This window comes from Bos javanicus, chromosome 17 (genome assembly GCF_032452875.1).
Source record: "Bos javanicus breed banteng chromosome 17, ARS-OSU_banteng_1.0, whole genome shotgun sequence".
NCBI lineage: Eukaryota > Metazoa > Chordata > Mammalia > Artiodactyla > Bovidae > Bos > Bos javanicus.
In genome coordinates this window covers 54480651-54494334 of record NC_083884.1, presented here as the reverse complement: position 1 = coordinate 54494334, position 13684 = coordinate 54480651, and the positions used below count along the sequence as shown (strand labels likewise).

At 50.0% G+C, this 13684-nt stretch overlaps 1 protein-coding gene across 6 annotated transcripts in view; it reads right to left on the bottom strand.

Moving 5' to 3' along the window:
* The window catches only part of CAMKK2 (calcium/calmodulin dependent protein kinase kinase 2), a 52600-nt gene that overhangs the window by 6929 nt on the left and 31987 nt on the right, over positions 1–13684 (bottom strand). For 4 of the 6 annotated variants that reach the window (XM_061383829.1, XM_061383826.1, XM_061383827.1 and 1 more), the window contains exons 8-14: positions 11102–11123; positions 10885–10973; positions 9617–9816; positions 8975–9028; positions 6033–6106; positions 5859–5946; positions 4638–4766 (exon numbers count right to left, since the gene is read on the bottom strand). In XM_061383829.1, the coding sequence (XP_061239813.1) occupies positions 4638–4766; positions 5859–5946; positions 6033–6106; positions 8975–9028; positions 9617–9816; positions 10885–10973; positions 11102–11123 (656 nt within the window). The remainder of the gene's footprint in view (positions 1–4637; positions 4767–5858; positions 5947–6032; positions 6107–8974; positions 9029–9616; positions 9817–10884; positions 10974–11101; positions 11124–13684) is intronic. The other 2 variants (XM_061383828.1, XM_061383831.1) reach the window with 1 other exon arrangement.

Here is a 13684-nt window from a genome sequence, read left to right as displayed (position 1 = left end):
AGGTCTAAACTCCTCAGTCCGACATCCGGAGCCTGTCACAGCCTAGTCTCAGCCTACCCGACTGCAGGAGAGCTGGAGAGCCTGTCACAGCCTAGCCTCAGCCTACCCGACTGCAGGAGAGCTGGAGAGCCTGTCACAGCCTAGCCTCAACCTACCCGACTGCAGGAGAGCTGGAGAGCCTGTCACAGCCTAGTCTCAGCCTACCCGACTGCAGGAGAGCTGGAGAGCCTGTCACAGCCTAGCCTCAACCTACCCGACTGCAGGAGAGCTGGAGAGCCTGTCACAGCCCAGTCTCAGCCTACCCGACTGCAGGAGAGCTGGCCTGCACTGTTTGTCCAGTGTCCGTGGTACCATCCGTCTCACCTGAGCCATCGCTGGACAGGCCCTCCTGGCCCGTCAACCTGTCTCCTCTTCAAGGCAAGGCTTTTACTGGCGGTGAAAGCCGTCTACAACCACCCCAACAGGCAACCAATTACTGCTTCCCAGGTATAATCTGAGAAGGAGGGGGATCACTGCACTTTTAATTTAAATGTAATTCACACAGCTTAAAATTTACCACTTTAAAGTGTACAGTTCAATGGTTTTTAGTATATTCACATCACCACTATCTAATTTCAGAACATTTACATCACCGCCAAGAGAAACCCAGTACCCATTAGCAGCCACCCACATTCCTCCTCCCCAGTCCCTGGCAACCACCAATCCACTTTCTGTCTCTATGGGTTTGTCTTTTCTCATTTTGGATAAATGGATCATTCAGTATGTAGCCTCTGGGGTCTGGCTTCTTTTACTCAGCAAGCATGATGTTTTCAAGGTCCACCATGCTGCATTGCTTTATTCCTTTGTATGGCCTGGTAATAATCCTTTGTGTGGATACACCACATTTTGCTTATTTGTTCATCCACTGCTGGATATTTGGACCATTTCCACTTTGGGGTTATTGTGACTAATGCTACTATGTACATCTGTGTACAAGAGTTTGTGTGGACATACTTTCCACACAAAATGTTTTCATTTCTCTTGGGTGTACACCTAGGAGTGGAATTCTCAGATCATCTGGTAACTCTCTGTGTAACACTTTATGGAGCTGCCCGACTGTCTTCTACAGCGGCTGCACCATTCTGCAGTCCCAGGAGCAATACAAAAGGGCACCAGTTCCTCGGAGTGGGGCGGGGGGGGGTTCATTTTTGTTGAGGATGAGAAGCTTTGGTCCCAGTCTAAGGAGCTGAGGAGACATCCCAGGATACGGAGGGTGGCCCATCCACAAGTTGGTGTGATGTGAGGGCAAGAGAGGTCTGAGGTCCTGAAAGCCCTTCTAAACCTGAGAGGCACGGGGAGCCAGCCTGTCCACAGCCATGAGATGGAACTCTTTGGTGTCCCCCACCCCGCCCACCAGGAGACAGACAGGGTCTGCAGCTTGGTTGGGAAACACATGCCAGAGGAGGCGATCTTTGGGGAAAGGGTCACTATCCCTCTGTCACGTCCCTCAGCCACTGCTCAGCTTCCCTCCTCTGCCTCCCAGCCTGCCCCTCAGCGCATCCTTTTTTAAAAAAAAAGTTAATTTGGCTGCGTCGGATCTTTAGTTGTGGCTCGAGGAGTCTTCACTGCATCATGTGGGATCGTTTGTTGCAGTGCGGACTGTTTAGTTGGGGCGCTCGGGCTCCAGAGCATGTGCGCTCAGTAGTTGGAGTGCAAGGGCTTAGCTGCAGAAGCATATGGGATCTTAGTTCCCTGACCAAGGATTGAACCCATGTCCCCTGCACTGCAAGGCAGATTCTTAACCACTGGACCATCAGGGAAGTCTCTCGCCCTATCCTTTCTGAAACCCATATCTGATTCCCTCACGCCCTGACTTGGTATCTCTCACCCCTATGAGTTTGGAACTTAACCCGTTACAGGCCACAGAGCCATGGAAGGTTCATGATGCTTTTGGCTGCTGTCGTTCATGAAAGAATTTTCAAAGTGGCCTCAACACCTGTAAGGCTCTGGCCTCCCTTCCAAGTAAAGTATGATGTCTCTTCAAGCTGTTTCATATACTAAGCCTCTGGACTTTAAAAAAAGATTTTCATGCTAAAAGAGTAGGGGGAAGTGTTTTTAAAAACCACTGATTTACTAAAAGGTGGAAACCACCAAATGTCCATCAACTGATGAATAGTAAAATATGCTCTACCCCTACAATGGAACACTATTTGGCCCTAAAAAGGAATGACTGGGTACAATGTGGATGAATCTTGAAAACATTATGTTGAGTTAAAGAACCAGACACAAAAGGCCACTTACTGTACGATTCCATTTATATGAAATGTCCAGAATAGGCAGGTCTATAGCAACAGTAGATGCCAGGGGTTGGGGGTGGTTGGGGAGGGAAGAGTGAGTGATTGTCAACAGGTATGGGGTTTCTCTTGGGGATGATGAAAATGTTCCAGAACTACAGAGGTGATGGCTGCACAATACTATAAATGTATTAAATGCCACTGTATTGTTCACTTCAAAATGGTTAATTTTATATTACATGAATTTGACCTCAATTTAAAGAAAGAAAAGAAAAATGCTGAGATAAGAGAACGAAGGCCATACCCCTTGACAAGCACGCATGGTGCCTCACTTGCCAAGGCCCAAGCTCTGTGGTTCCTGGAACATTCAGACCCGTTTCGCTCCCCCAGTGAGCCTGGCCAGCCCTCAGGACCCAGCGGAAGGGGCTCCTACCCTGCGAAGCCTCCCAGTCCCGCCCCTCTCCCCGCTGGCCTGTCACTGTGTGGACACTCAGTGTGTGATGGCACCAGAGGGTGATTTTTTCCAGATTCATCTTCCTCAAGAGGCCAGAAGCCCTATGAGGGCTGGCACTGTCCCGTGCTCATCTCTGTAACCTCATGCCTGGCACACACAGCTGAAGCCCCCACGGCCTCCTTGTCCCCCAAAATTCAGTCTCCATGTGGGACCTTCCTCAGGCCAACACTGATCATGCCACTCCCCTGAATCAAATCCTGCAGGTGCTTCCCACACTTCTGGGACCAAGATTTAAATTTCTGCTGTGGCCTCAGGACCTGTGTGCTCTGGCCCCACCTCCTGTCCAGCCTCATGCCACCCTCCCTCCACCTCCTTTGCCCTGTTTCAGCTGCCCTGATTTTCTTAAGGTTCCTCGTGGGCCTTGCCACCTTCCAACAGAGGGTCGCTGCATTTGCTGCTCCCTTTTCAGGAACACCCCACTCTTTACCCTCTTGGCCTGAACACCCCGCCATCCTCTTAGCATACGCCTTCCAGGAGGCTTTCCCCAACCCATCACCTGGGCTGCATCCCCCCAGGAGGTTCCCCTCGCAGCCCCTCTGTTACTTGCACGTTTACTTGTTGGTTCTTTGCCCAGCATCTGCAGGCACCATCTTGGTTTTATTCACCTCTGTATTCCCCGCTCCCACCACAGGCCTGAGACACCACTCAGTGTTCCAAGAAGTGTTTCCTGAATAATCAACGCCTATTTCAGACCTCTAGGATCAGACGCCTTCTCCCAAGAATATTCACAACCAGGAACAGAAAAACCCACAGCGGGTGCTGGGAGCCCGACGTCAGCTGCCTTCCCCACCACAGGCTCAGGACATGGGTGTGGTGGGCGGACGAGAAGGAGTGGGTGTGGGTGAGTGTTCAACAGTGAAGATCATGCAGAGGCCCCTCGTCGGGGAGGCGGAGGAGGAGGAGGAGGAGGAGGAGGAGGTAGAGGAGGAGGATGTGAATAGATCCCCCAGGGCTCAGGTTCTAGAGGGAGAGAGAGAGTGTGTGGGGAAGCAGAGGGCGAGGTGCAAAGCTGGGAGCGAAGGAGCCAGCACTGGGGCTCCTAAGGTCACTCGAGGCTGGATGCAGTACCTGGTCCCCCCACAGAGCCCAGGGCCCTGCCTGTTGGGGCTGGTGTTAACTGAACACACCCAGGACTCCCGAGGTGGCCATGGTGAGGCAGCCCACTGGATTGCTCCCCTAGGACTGTTGCCTAACCCCTGGCCCCCTGAGGGTCTCCCTCCTGGAGTCAGACACCCTCTGGGCACAGTCTTGGCAAGTGGGTGATTCTCTGAGTCTCCAAGGTGATTCTCTAGCTCCATCTTCCTGGATCAGGTCCCAAATTTAAGGCCATAAAAGGGGATCCAGTAGTCCCTGAGCAAACACCCCCCTCTAGGAGATGGGAAGAGTCACCCCGGCAGTTGCCCACACTGCAGAGATGAGACGAGCTAAGCCGTCTGCTCTGGGGACAGGAGACCCAGTCAGGGATAGCCCCTCTAAAGACACCGTGGCTCCAGCTCCCCCCAGGCACCTGCCCTGAGCCTTCTAAAGCTCCTCCTTCTCCCCTGGACAAGCTCTGAAAGCAGGAATTCCACAAAGGGCAGAACAATCCTTAGAGAGGGGCTACCCTGTTTAAGTAACCTGGGACCCAGCTGCAGAGAGAACTCAAGCTAGAAGATGCAGGGGCCACCTGGCCTGCTGTGTGACCAAGGCCCAGGGGCTGGGAGCTGTGGATGAGAGGCAGACCTGGCCAATCCCTGACTCTCAGGCCCAACACCTGCTTCTCAGTTGCCTGCCCGTGTGCTGGTTCATCCCTGCCAGGCTGCCTGTGGCTCTCTGGCCCTGCTCTTGAGCAGCAGTTCATCCTGCCTTACCACGGTTGCCAGGCTGGGAATGTGTTTGACCGAATTCTCGACCTCCTCTTCGGTCACCTCGACCAGCGTGCAGTTCTCGTCCTCCGATGGCAGCGGCTCCGCCCCATGCCTCGTGACCCAGGGGTGCAGCTTCAACGAAGGACAGGAGGGGTGAGGGGCCGTTGCCACTGGCTCCCAGAGACCCTGCCTGTGAGCAGAGCCAGGGAGGGGACGCGGGAGGGGAGAGCCAGTGGCCTGAGGTCAGGGATGCAAGAGAGCAGGCAAGCCAGGCAGAAGGTGGGGGTGAGCCAGGTGGGAGGAAACATGAGATAGATGGAGGGAGGGAGCCACAAGGCCAGAATGTGAGCTGGACTGGATTCTCCATCTCGCCCCGTGTCTTGGCAGAAGGGCCTGGAATTTGCCATCTGCCTTGCATGGTTGTCCGAGGAGCACCTATCACTCCTCTGCAACTCTCTCTGATGCCTGGAAGGCTCAGCTCAGAGCAGGCAGCATCCTTCCCATTTTACAGAAAGGGAAACTGAGGCTCAGGGTGGCACAGGGAGAACACTGAGAAGAACACAACTGGGAGGGGACTTCAGCAGAGGTCTGCTCCCCAACTACCTGCCCCTTGGATCCAAGCCTTTATCTGTAACATTTTGGGCTGCCCCCTCTTCAACTGCTAGTTAGCCGAGATGCCTAGTTCCCGAAGGAAATCTCTAGATTTCTGAAAGGTCCATGTGTGTGCACGTGGCTGCAAGGGATCAGTAGGGATCTTATCTAATGCTGTTCTTGCAACATAGCGGAATTGAGCAGGCGAGGGTCAGACGTAGATGGTCAAATTGCTCACTAACTTCCTCTCACATCCACTGTATTTTCTCAAAGGGATAGGAAGCGTCAAGGAAAAGACCCCAAGATTTCGGCAGCCACAATGGAGCATACAGAGACTCTGGTCTGGTCTAGGGAGGTAGAGGCCATCAATTTAAGCCAAGTGAAGCAAGTGCTAGCTGCCTGGCTGGTAGCAGATCCCACTTCCACAATCACAGTGAACACAAGTCCCAAATCCTCCCCGACCAGCTCCCAGCACCCCAGAGGCCACAGGGCATGGGAGGGCAGTGGTGCAGAAGAGAGTGTGGCACTGTAAACAGCGGAATGTGGGGCCTGACCGAGGCAGGGCTGAGCCAAACACCCAAGCACAGGAGATAGGCTGAGCCCCTGGCACACACCCCAAGGGGCAGCAGATACCTTGATCTCTGGCACCACAATCCTCGACTCGGGGTTCTTGTCCAACATGCGCGTGATCAGGTCCTTCAAGTCCTCGGCTATGTCAGGCCTTGGGGGAGGAGATACATCAAGGGTGGGAGACGTCACCAAGGGCTTGGAGAAGGTAGCGACTTATGGTACGTGAAGGATACTCACTGATCTGGAAATTCCAGAGCCTGGCTCTTGATCTTACTGTGTAAACACATGATCCGCTCGTCCATGAACGGGCACTGCGAAGAGAGGTCAGGGACACAGCGGCCATCAAGGGCTGGCACAGCTGTCCTTCAAGGGCAGGCAGCACTCCACAAGGGTCACAGCAGAGAAAGAAACAGCCCAGCAGCCCAGTCCAGGGAGGAGGCAGTTCCTGTTCCCCAGAGATCTAAAAGGACCAGGAGTATCTTTCCAGAAGGGTTAGAGCCCTCCTAACTACACTGGCTTTCCTCTGTAGCTGTGCTTTAATTTACCTACATAAAATGTTAGTCACTCAGTCGTGTCTGACTCTTTGTGACCCCATGGACCATAGCCCGCCAGGTTCCGCTGTCCATGAAATTCTCCAGGCAAGAATACTGGAGAGGGTAGCCATTCCCTTCTTCAGAGGATCTTCCCAACCTAGGAATTGCAGCTGGGGCTCTCCCACTGCAGGCAGATTCTTTACCATCTGAGCCATCAGGGAAGATCATAAAGCAAAGACCGAAAGCAAACACTCACTTCACCCACCTGCCCTGTGAACATTAATAATACAAAGAAAAATACAAAAGACAAAGCAGCAGTAGCTGCGATTGGTGAGGGCTCAGCCTGGGCCAAGCATTGTATTGAGGTTTCTCAGGACCAACATCTCATTTGGCTGTTACCTCTGCCTGGAATGTTCTTCACGCCAGTATCTGCATGGCTTGTTTTATTCCATCATTTAGGTGTCTGATCAAAGCTCAGCCTCTCAGGGAGGTCTTCCAGAGCTCCTGTCTAAAATGGACACCCACTCCACCTCCATATGATTTCTCACCATCACATGTCCCCTCCTGACATTATATTCCGTATGTATTAGGGAAATTTCCCTGTGGTCAGTGGTTAGGATTCTGCGTTCCCACTGCTAGGGACACAGGTTCAATCCCTGATTAGGGAACTAAGATCCCACATGCCACATGGTGTGGCCAAAACATAAAACCATATGGATTTATTCACTGTTTAATTCCTGTATGGGAATGTCAGCTCCAAGAGGGCATGGATTTTTGTCTGTCTTGCTCACTGCTGACACCCAGTGCCCAAGAACATCCCTGGCACAAAGTAGGGGCTCAATAAATACCTGGTGAATTAATGAATGCTTGAATTATTTCTGCTGATCCTCTCAGAAGCCATAAAATATAGTAAATACTGGACTCCCATGGTGGTCCAGTGGTTAAGAATCTGCCTGCTAATGCAGCAGACCCGGGTTCCATACCTGGTCCAAGAAGATCCCACATGCCACAGGGGAACTAAACCTGCGAGTCCCAACTACTGAGCCTGCACTCTAGAGAAGGCACACTGCAGCTACTGAGCCCACGCGACACAGCTAGAGCGCAGCTCCCACTCACCGCAACTAGAGAAAACCTGCGCACAGCAACGAAGACCCAGGGCAGCCAAAAATGAGTAAATAAATAATTCAAAAAATAGCAAATATTATTCTCATTTTACAGAACAGAAAAAACAGAAGCTCAGAGAGGTGTCATGTCCTAGGAAGCATGAAACTGGTATTTAAGCCTAGACTGTACCCTGAAGCCTGTTCACACACCACCTCCTGGGTGACAAGGCGATCTTCTCACAGGGGGAAGGGCCTGACCCAGGAGGAGCTCAGGGATTGTTTTGGAAAAAGAAACCTTTATGCAGGGTGCTCAAAAGGCTGCAAAAGGTCACAAAAAGTGACCTTGTCTACTCCTGTCCAAGGAAAATGATGCCATGAAAAACAATAACTTGAGATGTCAGGATTGCACAGGTGCATCCATTTGACAACTCAGCAAATAGTACACTTTTAACATCTGTAGATTCCCTGATGTGTAAACGTTAGCCCAAAAGAAAAAAATGAAAGCCACAGATAGTGAGCTCTGGCAAATGACTGCACTCTGAAGCATATGTAAGAAGGTACAATTCTTACAACTTGACTACAGGATTGAAAATTTTCTAATCAAATGTTGGGTTGTGGGGAGATTATAAACTCCTTTACTTCTTCATGGGATCAGTTTCTTAAGCTTTCCTCAACAGGAGCATAAGCTCAGGAGAAGGAATAATTCTCATTTTTACTGCTCACATAATCAGTCTGAACTGTAGAATTAAAAATGCTGCCGCTGCTAAGTCGCTTCAGTCGTGTCCGACTCTGTGCAACCCCACAGACAGCAGCCCACCAGGCTCCCCCATCCCTCGGATTCTCCAGGCAAGAACACTAGAGTGGGTTGCCTTTTCCTTCTCCAATGCATGAAAGTGAAAAGTGAATGGGAAATCGCTCAGTCGTGTCTGACTCTTCTCGACCCCATGGACTGCAGCCCACCAGGCTCCTCCATCCATGGGATTTTCCAGGCAAGAATACTGGAGTGGGGTGCCATTGCCTTCTCCAAGAATTAAAAATAAAAGCCCCTAAATACGAGTAATATAAAAATAACAAAAGAACAACAAAATGAAGACAAACAGCACTCCCTAAATCAATAATGCCAAATGTTTTAAATTCCATTCCAATTCTATTCTTCCAACAACAGCTTCTAGGAACACTGTTGAGAAGAACATCAAAGCAGTACCAGGCCCAGAAAGAAAGACTGCAGTTATTGATTAGTGATGCCTATCTCCTGTTCAGAAGTGGAAAGAGGTGCACATTTGCTGTCCTTGACCTAAATTCATCAACTGTATTTACAACCTCTAGAGCCTCTGCCAAAACCCCGTTTTAGCAGGTTGTCTTTTCACAGATATGACTGTTATGTACAGCTATGTATATTTGGGAAGGCATACTTTTTCATATTCAGATCTAACTGTGGAAATAAAATAACTTTTAAATGAGTAAGTACTACCTCCCTGCAAGGGTAACTGTTAGTCCAAGGGAGCCACCCACAACACCCAGGACACAGGACACCCCACCTTACCTGGCCAAACACAAAGCAGTACAGTGTCACACCCATGGCCCAGACATCCAGTGCCTGCAAGAAAAAGAGAGCTCAGTGTGAGGGGGCAAGGGGCAGTAAAGGGCATAACCTTCTTTCACCTGTCCAGGATCCAATCCTCCAGCTTTCCTTTGGGGAAGCATCTCTTTTTGACTGCTCAGACCATGGGAGTTTGAATAGGGCTGCTCCTGCCCATCAAACCCCACATGACTGAGCACATGATTCAGGCCTGGCCAATGAAAGCAACACTTTCCCCAGGCAGTGTGATTGGTTCAAGGATGGGCACATGACCCGGAACTGTCCAATCAGAGCAACACTTCGTCAGGCACAGTGATTGGTTCAAGGATGGGCCACACTGGGCCAATTACAGCCAATCCTAGGATTTTCATTTGCGTCCTACAGAAAGAAAAATGCTCTTTCCACTGAGGCTTGTAAACTGGTAGAAAATAGCCTGGAATTGCTAATGACGTTCACCTGGGGAGGAAACTAATTCAGGAAAACAGAGCTGAACCCCACTCCTCACCCACAGATCACTCTTTACCAGTGAGTTAGATTTTTGCCACTTACAACTGAAAGGACCCTAACACAGGCAGAATTGCATATCTCAGGCAGGTCCAAACCTACCTTCCCAGAGAAGATCTTCCGGGTTTCCGAGAGCGACTCAGGAGCCATGAAGGCCGGGGTGCCCACAGTGTTAGAGAGAAGGGCATCGCTGCCCTTGAACTCATTGCTCACACCAAAGTCCGCGATCTTGATGTGCCCATCTTCTCCCACCAGTAGGTTGGAAGGTTTGATGTCCCGGTGGATGATCTTCTGGTAGTGTACTGGGGGCAGGATGGGAGAGAGGGGACAGAGAATCCACACGAGGAGCTCCATGTGGCCCACACAGCCCAGAGACACAGGCAGGAGGCCCTCTGTTCTTCCAGGGTCCCAGGCCCTTCCCAGCCTTCCCCTCCCAAACCTGTGAAACACCCTCAGCTCTAAGAGTTAAGGGGAATGTCTCTAAGGAAGCTGGCCCATCCTCCAAAGTGAGGAGTGAAATACTGACTGCCAATAGTAATTGGTAACCACCTGCCACAGTCTAAGTCATGTGTGCATGGAGAGCTTTTGCTGAGCTTGGCTCCCAGCTAGAAGCCTTAAAACTTGTGACAGTCAAGCATGTTTTCATTTATTAACGCCACCTCACAACCTGTTCACCAAACCAACAATGACTGGAACAGGTATGATTTGAAGTGTGAAACACAGCAGGATTGGGACTTGGCTAACGGTTCCTGCCTGGGTGTCCGCCCATGGGCAAGGACAATCCTACAATCTGGAAGACCCAACTGTGTTTCCGGGGTGGTGATGATGATGATGATGATACTGGTAATAGGAGCAGCAGCTGCTTTTACTGAATGCTAAGTGTTAAGTGCTTCCCATTCACCCCATTTCAGTGTCACAACAATCCTGTGTAATAACAGGCAAAGGGTATGAGTCAAAATGTTTAACAACCAGTAGCAGAAAGGACACCCTGCCAATCAGAACACTGATGTCCTGGCTGATTTCAGACCTTGTGAGAGATATTTTATTCCCATTTTACAGATGAGGAACTAAGGTTCCCAGAGGTTAACAGGATCCCAGGGTCCTGGGAATAAAGGGTGATGCTAGGAAATTAACAGTGCCTGGTAGAAAGAACTGGATGAACAGTCACTAACACTATTGCTCTTAGTTTTTCTGTGTGGCCAGAAGAAGGGTTTCTGCTTGGAGCGGGTGTCGCCATAGCTCAGGCAGCTCTGTTTCCTGCCCACCTCCCTGTGCTTCAGGAGGGAAGTAAGAAACCTTCCACTTTCCATCCACTATCTGGGAACACTAACCACCCCCTGGGTGAGAGTCCTCCTGTGAGCCCCGCTTACAGTACTCGATGCCTTTGATTAGATCCTGGAAGTAGAAACGGGCCTGGTCTTCAGAGAGTGGTTTGAGGGTGGGCACTTCCATCACAGGCCTGAAAGGTCGACACACACATGAAAAGCAAACCAGAGACGCCAGCCTTTGCCCCCTCCCACCATCTCATTCAGCTTTGCAGCTCAAGAAGCTTTGGGCCTCATACCTGCTGGGAATGGGGACACTCACCCTTGGTTGACCAGTTCAAACACTGTAGGATAGAGAAGGGGGTGAATGGTTACACTGGAAAAATGGAAATCCATCTTCCTCCCCTCCTCCCAGCTCCCAACCACCCCTAGAAACACTGAGAAGCACTGAAACTAACATGGGGGCTGGGGAGGGGAACAGTCCACTGAACCAAAACCACAGAAGGTTCTGCTTTTCTAAGTTCCCATCAGGAAGCTAGGGGTCAGAGATTTCTGGTGTCCCTGGGACCCCAGGCTGGCTATACATCTGGTCCTCAAAACAGCTGAGAACCCTCTGCCAGAGGAGACAAAGCAGGGAGACTGGAAACAGGTGGGGACAGCCTCTTTCATTGTCTTCTCATACCTAGGTGGGAGGGGGTGGGAGGGGAGTCCCAGGGATACGACTGATGCTAAACCATGTCCTGTCACTCATCCACGTCCTGAGCCAAAGACCTGCCAAAGAACAGGTCTAATGTGGATTTACGTGGACACAAAAGCAGCAGCCCTAGGGGTCTACTGAACCCTAGCAAAGTTTCAGTTCAAGAAACAGCAAGAACAAATTTCAATGACCCCTCTCACATTTTCCAAGCTGCTAGGCTGTGTCAGGCTACGTAAACCAAGAATTGTCGGATAATGTTGTTCCAGCTCTTTAGCACTCTGTGTCAGCTTGCGCTCCAACCAGTGACTTCGAATCAAATCAAGACCTGGAGCTAGAGGTGGGGAGGGTGATCTCCCTGCCACCTCAAAGGCCAGCTGATTCTGTTCCTCCTCAACAGGGCCTTTCTTGACTCACTACCTGCTAGCTTCCTCACAGCCCTGTGTATGTGGGATCCCCTACCCCACCATCAAGTATTAGATACACTACGTTTAGGGAATGCACAGGGTTTTTGTTGTTGGAGAGGGGCGGTATTTTTTGCATTTCTAAAAGTTGAGGTGAAATTTCAGAATATACAACTATTCCAAAGTGCATGATTTAGTGGTATCCAGCAGTCCACTGCCTCCAGGGCAAGCATCGCCTCTAATTCCAGCACATTTTCAGTCCCCTAAAAAGAAACCCTGTGCCCATTAGTAGTCGCTCCCCACACCCCTTCCCACAGCCCCTGGCAACCACTAATCTGCTTTCTGTTTCTATAGATTTGCCTATTCTGGACATGTCATATATATTGACTCATACAATATGTGACCCCTGGTAACATGCTTTTTCACTTAGCATGTTTTCAGAATTCATCCACATTGTAGCATGTATCAGTACTTTCTCCCTTTTAATGGCTGTATAATATTCCATAGTATGGATATGCTACATTTTGTTTACCTATTCATCAGCTGATGAACATTTGGGTTATTTCCACATTTTGGCTATTATGAATAATGCTGCTATGAACATTCATACACAAGAATTCCTGCACAAGTGTTTATGTGTGGCTGTTTTCAATTCTTTGGGGGGTACCTAGGAGTGGAATTGCCAGGTCACGTGGCATAGTTATTTTAATTTTGTTCTGCTTGAACAGATAAAACTGGGACTATGAAGCAGTACTTTAGGAAATGAAAAAAAAACAGGACAGTGGATTTCAAAGTCCCATGCAGAATGATTTTGGAGTTTTCTGTTTTCTAGAAGCACACACTGGAGCTTCTTATGGAAGAAAAGTGTTTCAAAGCTGTTCAAAGGCTGAGATGGCCAAGGGGAAACAACCAGCTCCTCAGACAAAAAGAAGGCTTAAAGGTTCAGATCAGAAAAGGAACTTAACTCCCCCAGGGCCGCACCCTGTTTTCAGGTTCATCAACCAGCAATGGCCAAACCCGAGTTAGGGCAAATCTGCTGTGGCTTCAGGCTGTGGTTAGAAGCAAAGGCAATGGCTCTGAAGGTAAGGCTCCCACCAAGAGGAGCGCTGGGCTCCTCAGCTCCTGCTTTCCCACCTTGTAAACTTAACTTTCAAGAGCTGCTTCATGAATTTCAATGTTTCCTCCCAAGCACCAAAACTCAGTTGGCATGACGGAAGCTGGCCTGTTGAAACAGGTGTATTTTCAAGTCGCTCACAGTTTAACCCCTCCTGGGCCTGAGTGGCAGGTGGGAAGTTTTTAACCCCGAGAAATACTGATCATGTTCTCTACCCTTTGAGAGTCAGGCCTGCAGGTGCAGAACCCTTGCCGATATCTGCTAACTGGCTTCACACGCTGCCTATTCTGTCCTAGCCACACACAGCTATGGCTGGAAACGAAAAAATAAAGTATTGGGATTGTTTCAAAATCACTGGAATCAACACACCAAAACCACATGGCTCCTTCCCACTTTGCCACCTCAAGAAGTGAAAAACTCTGTCCATGAAGCTGCCTGGTCCAAACGGCTTAGGCAATCCTCTCTGAGGCTTGAGTCATGTTCTTTACACACTCATTCAACTCCTCAGCTCAGTACCCTCCAAGGGGGACATGCTTGGCAGTCCAGTGGTTAAGAATCAGCCCTGCAATGCAGGGCATGCAGGTTCAATCCCCAGTCAGGGAACTAAGATCCCACGTGCTGTGAAGCAACTAAACTCATGTACCACAACTAGAGAAGCCTGCATGCCACAACTAAGACCAATCACAGCCAAAT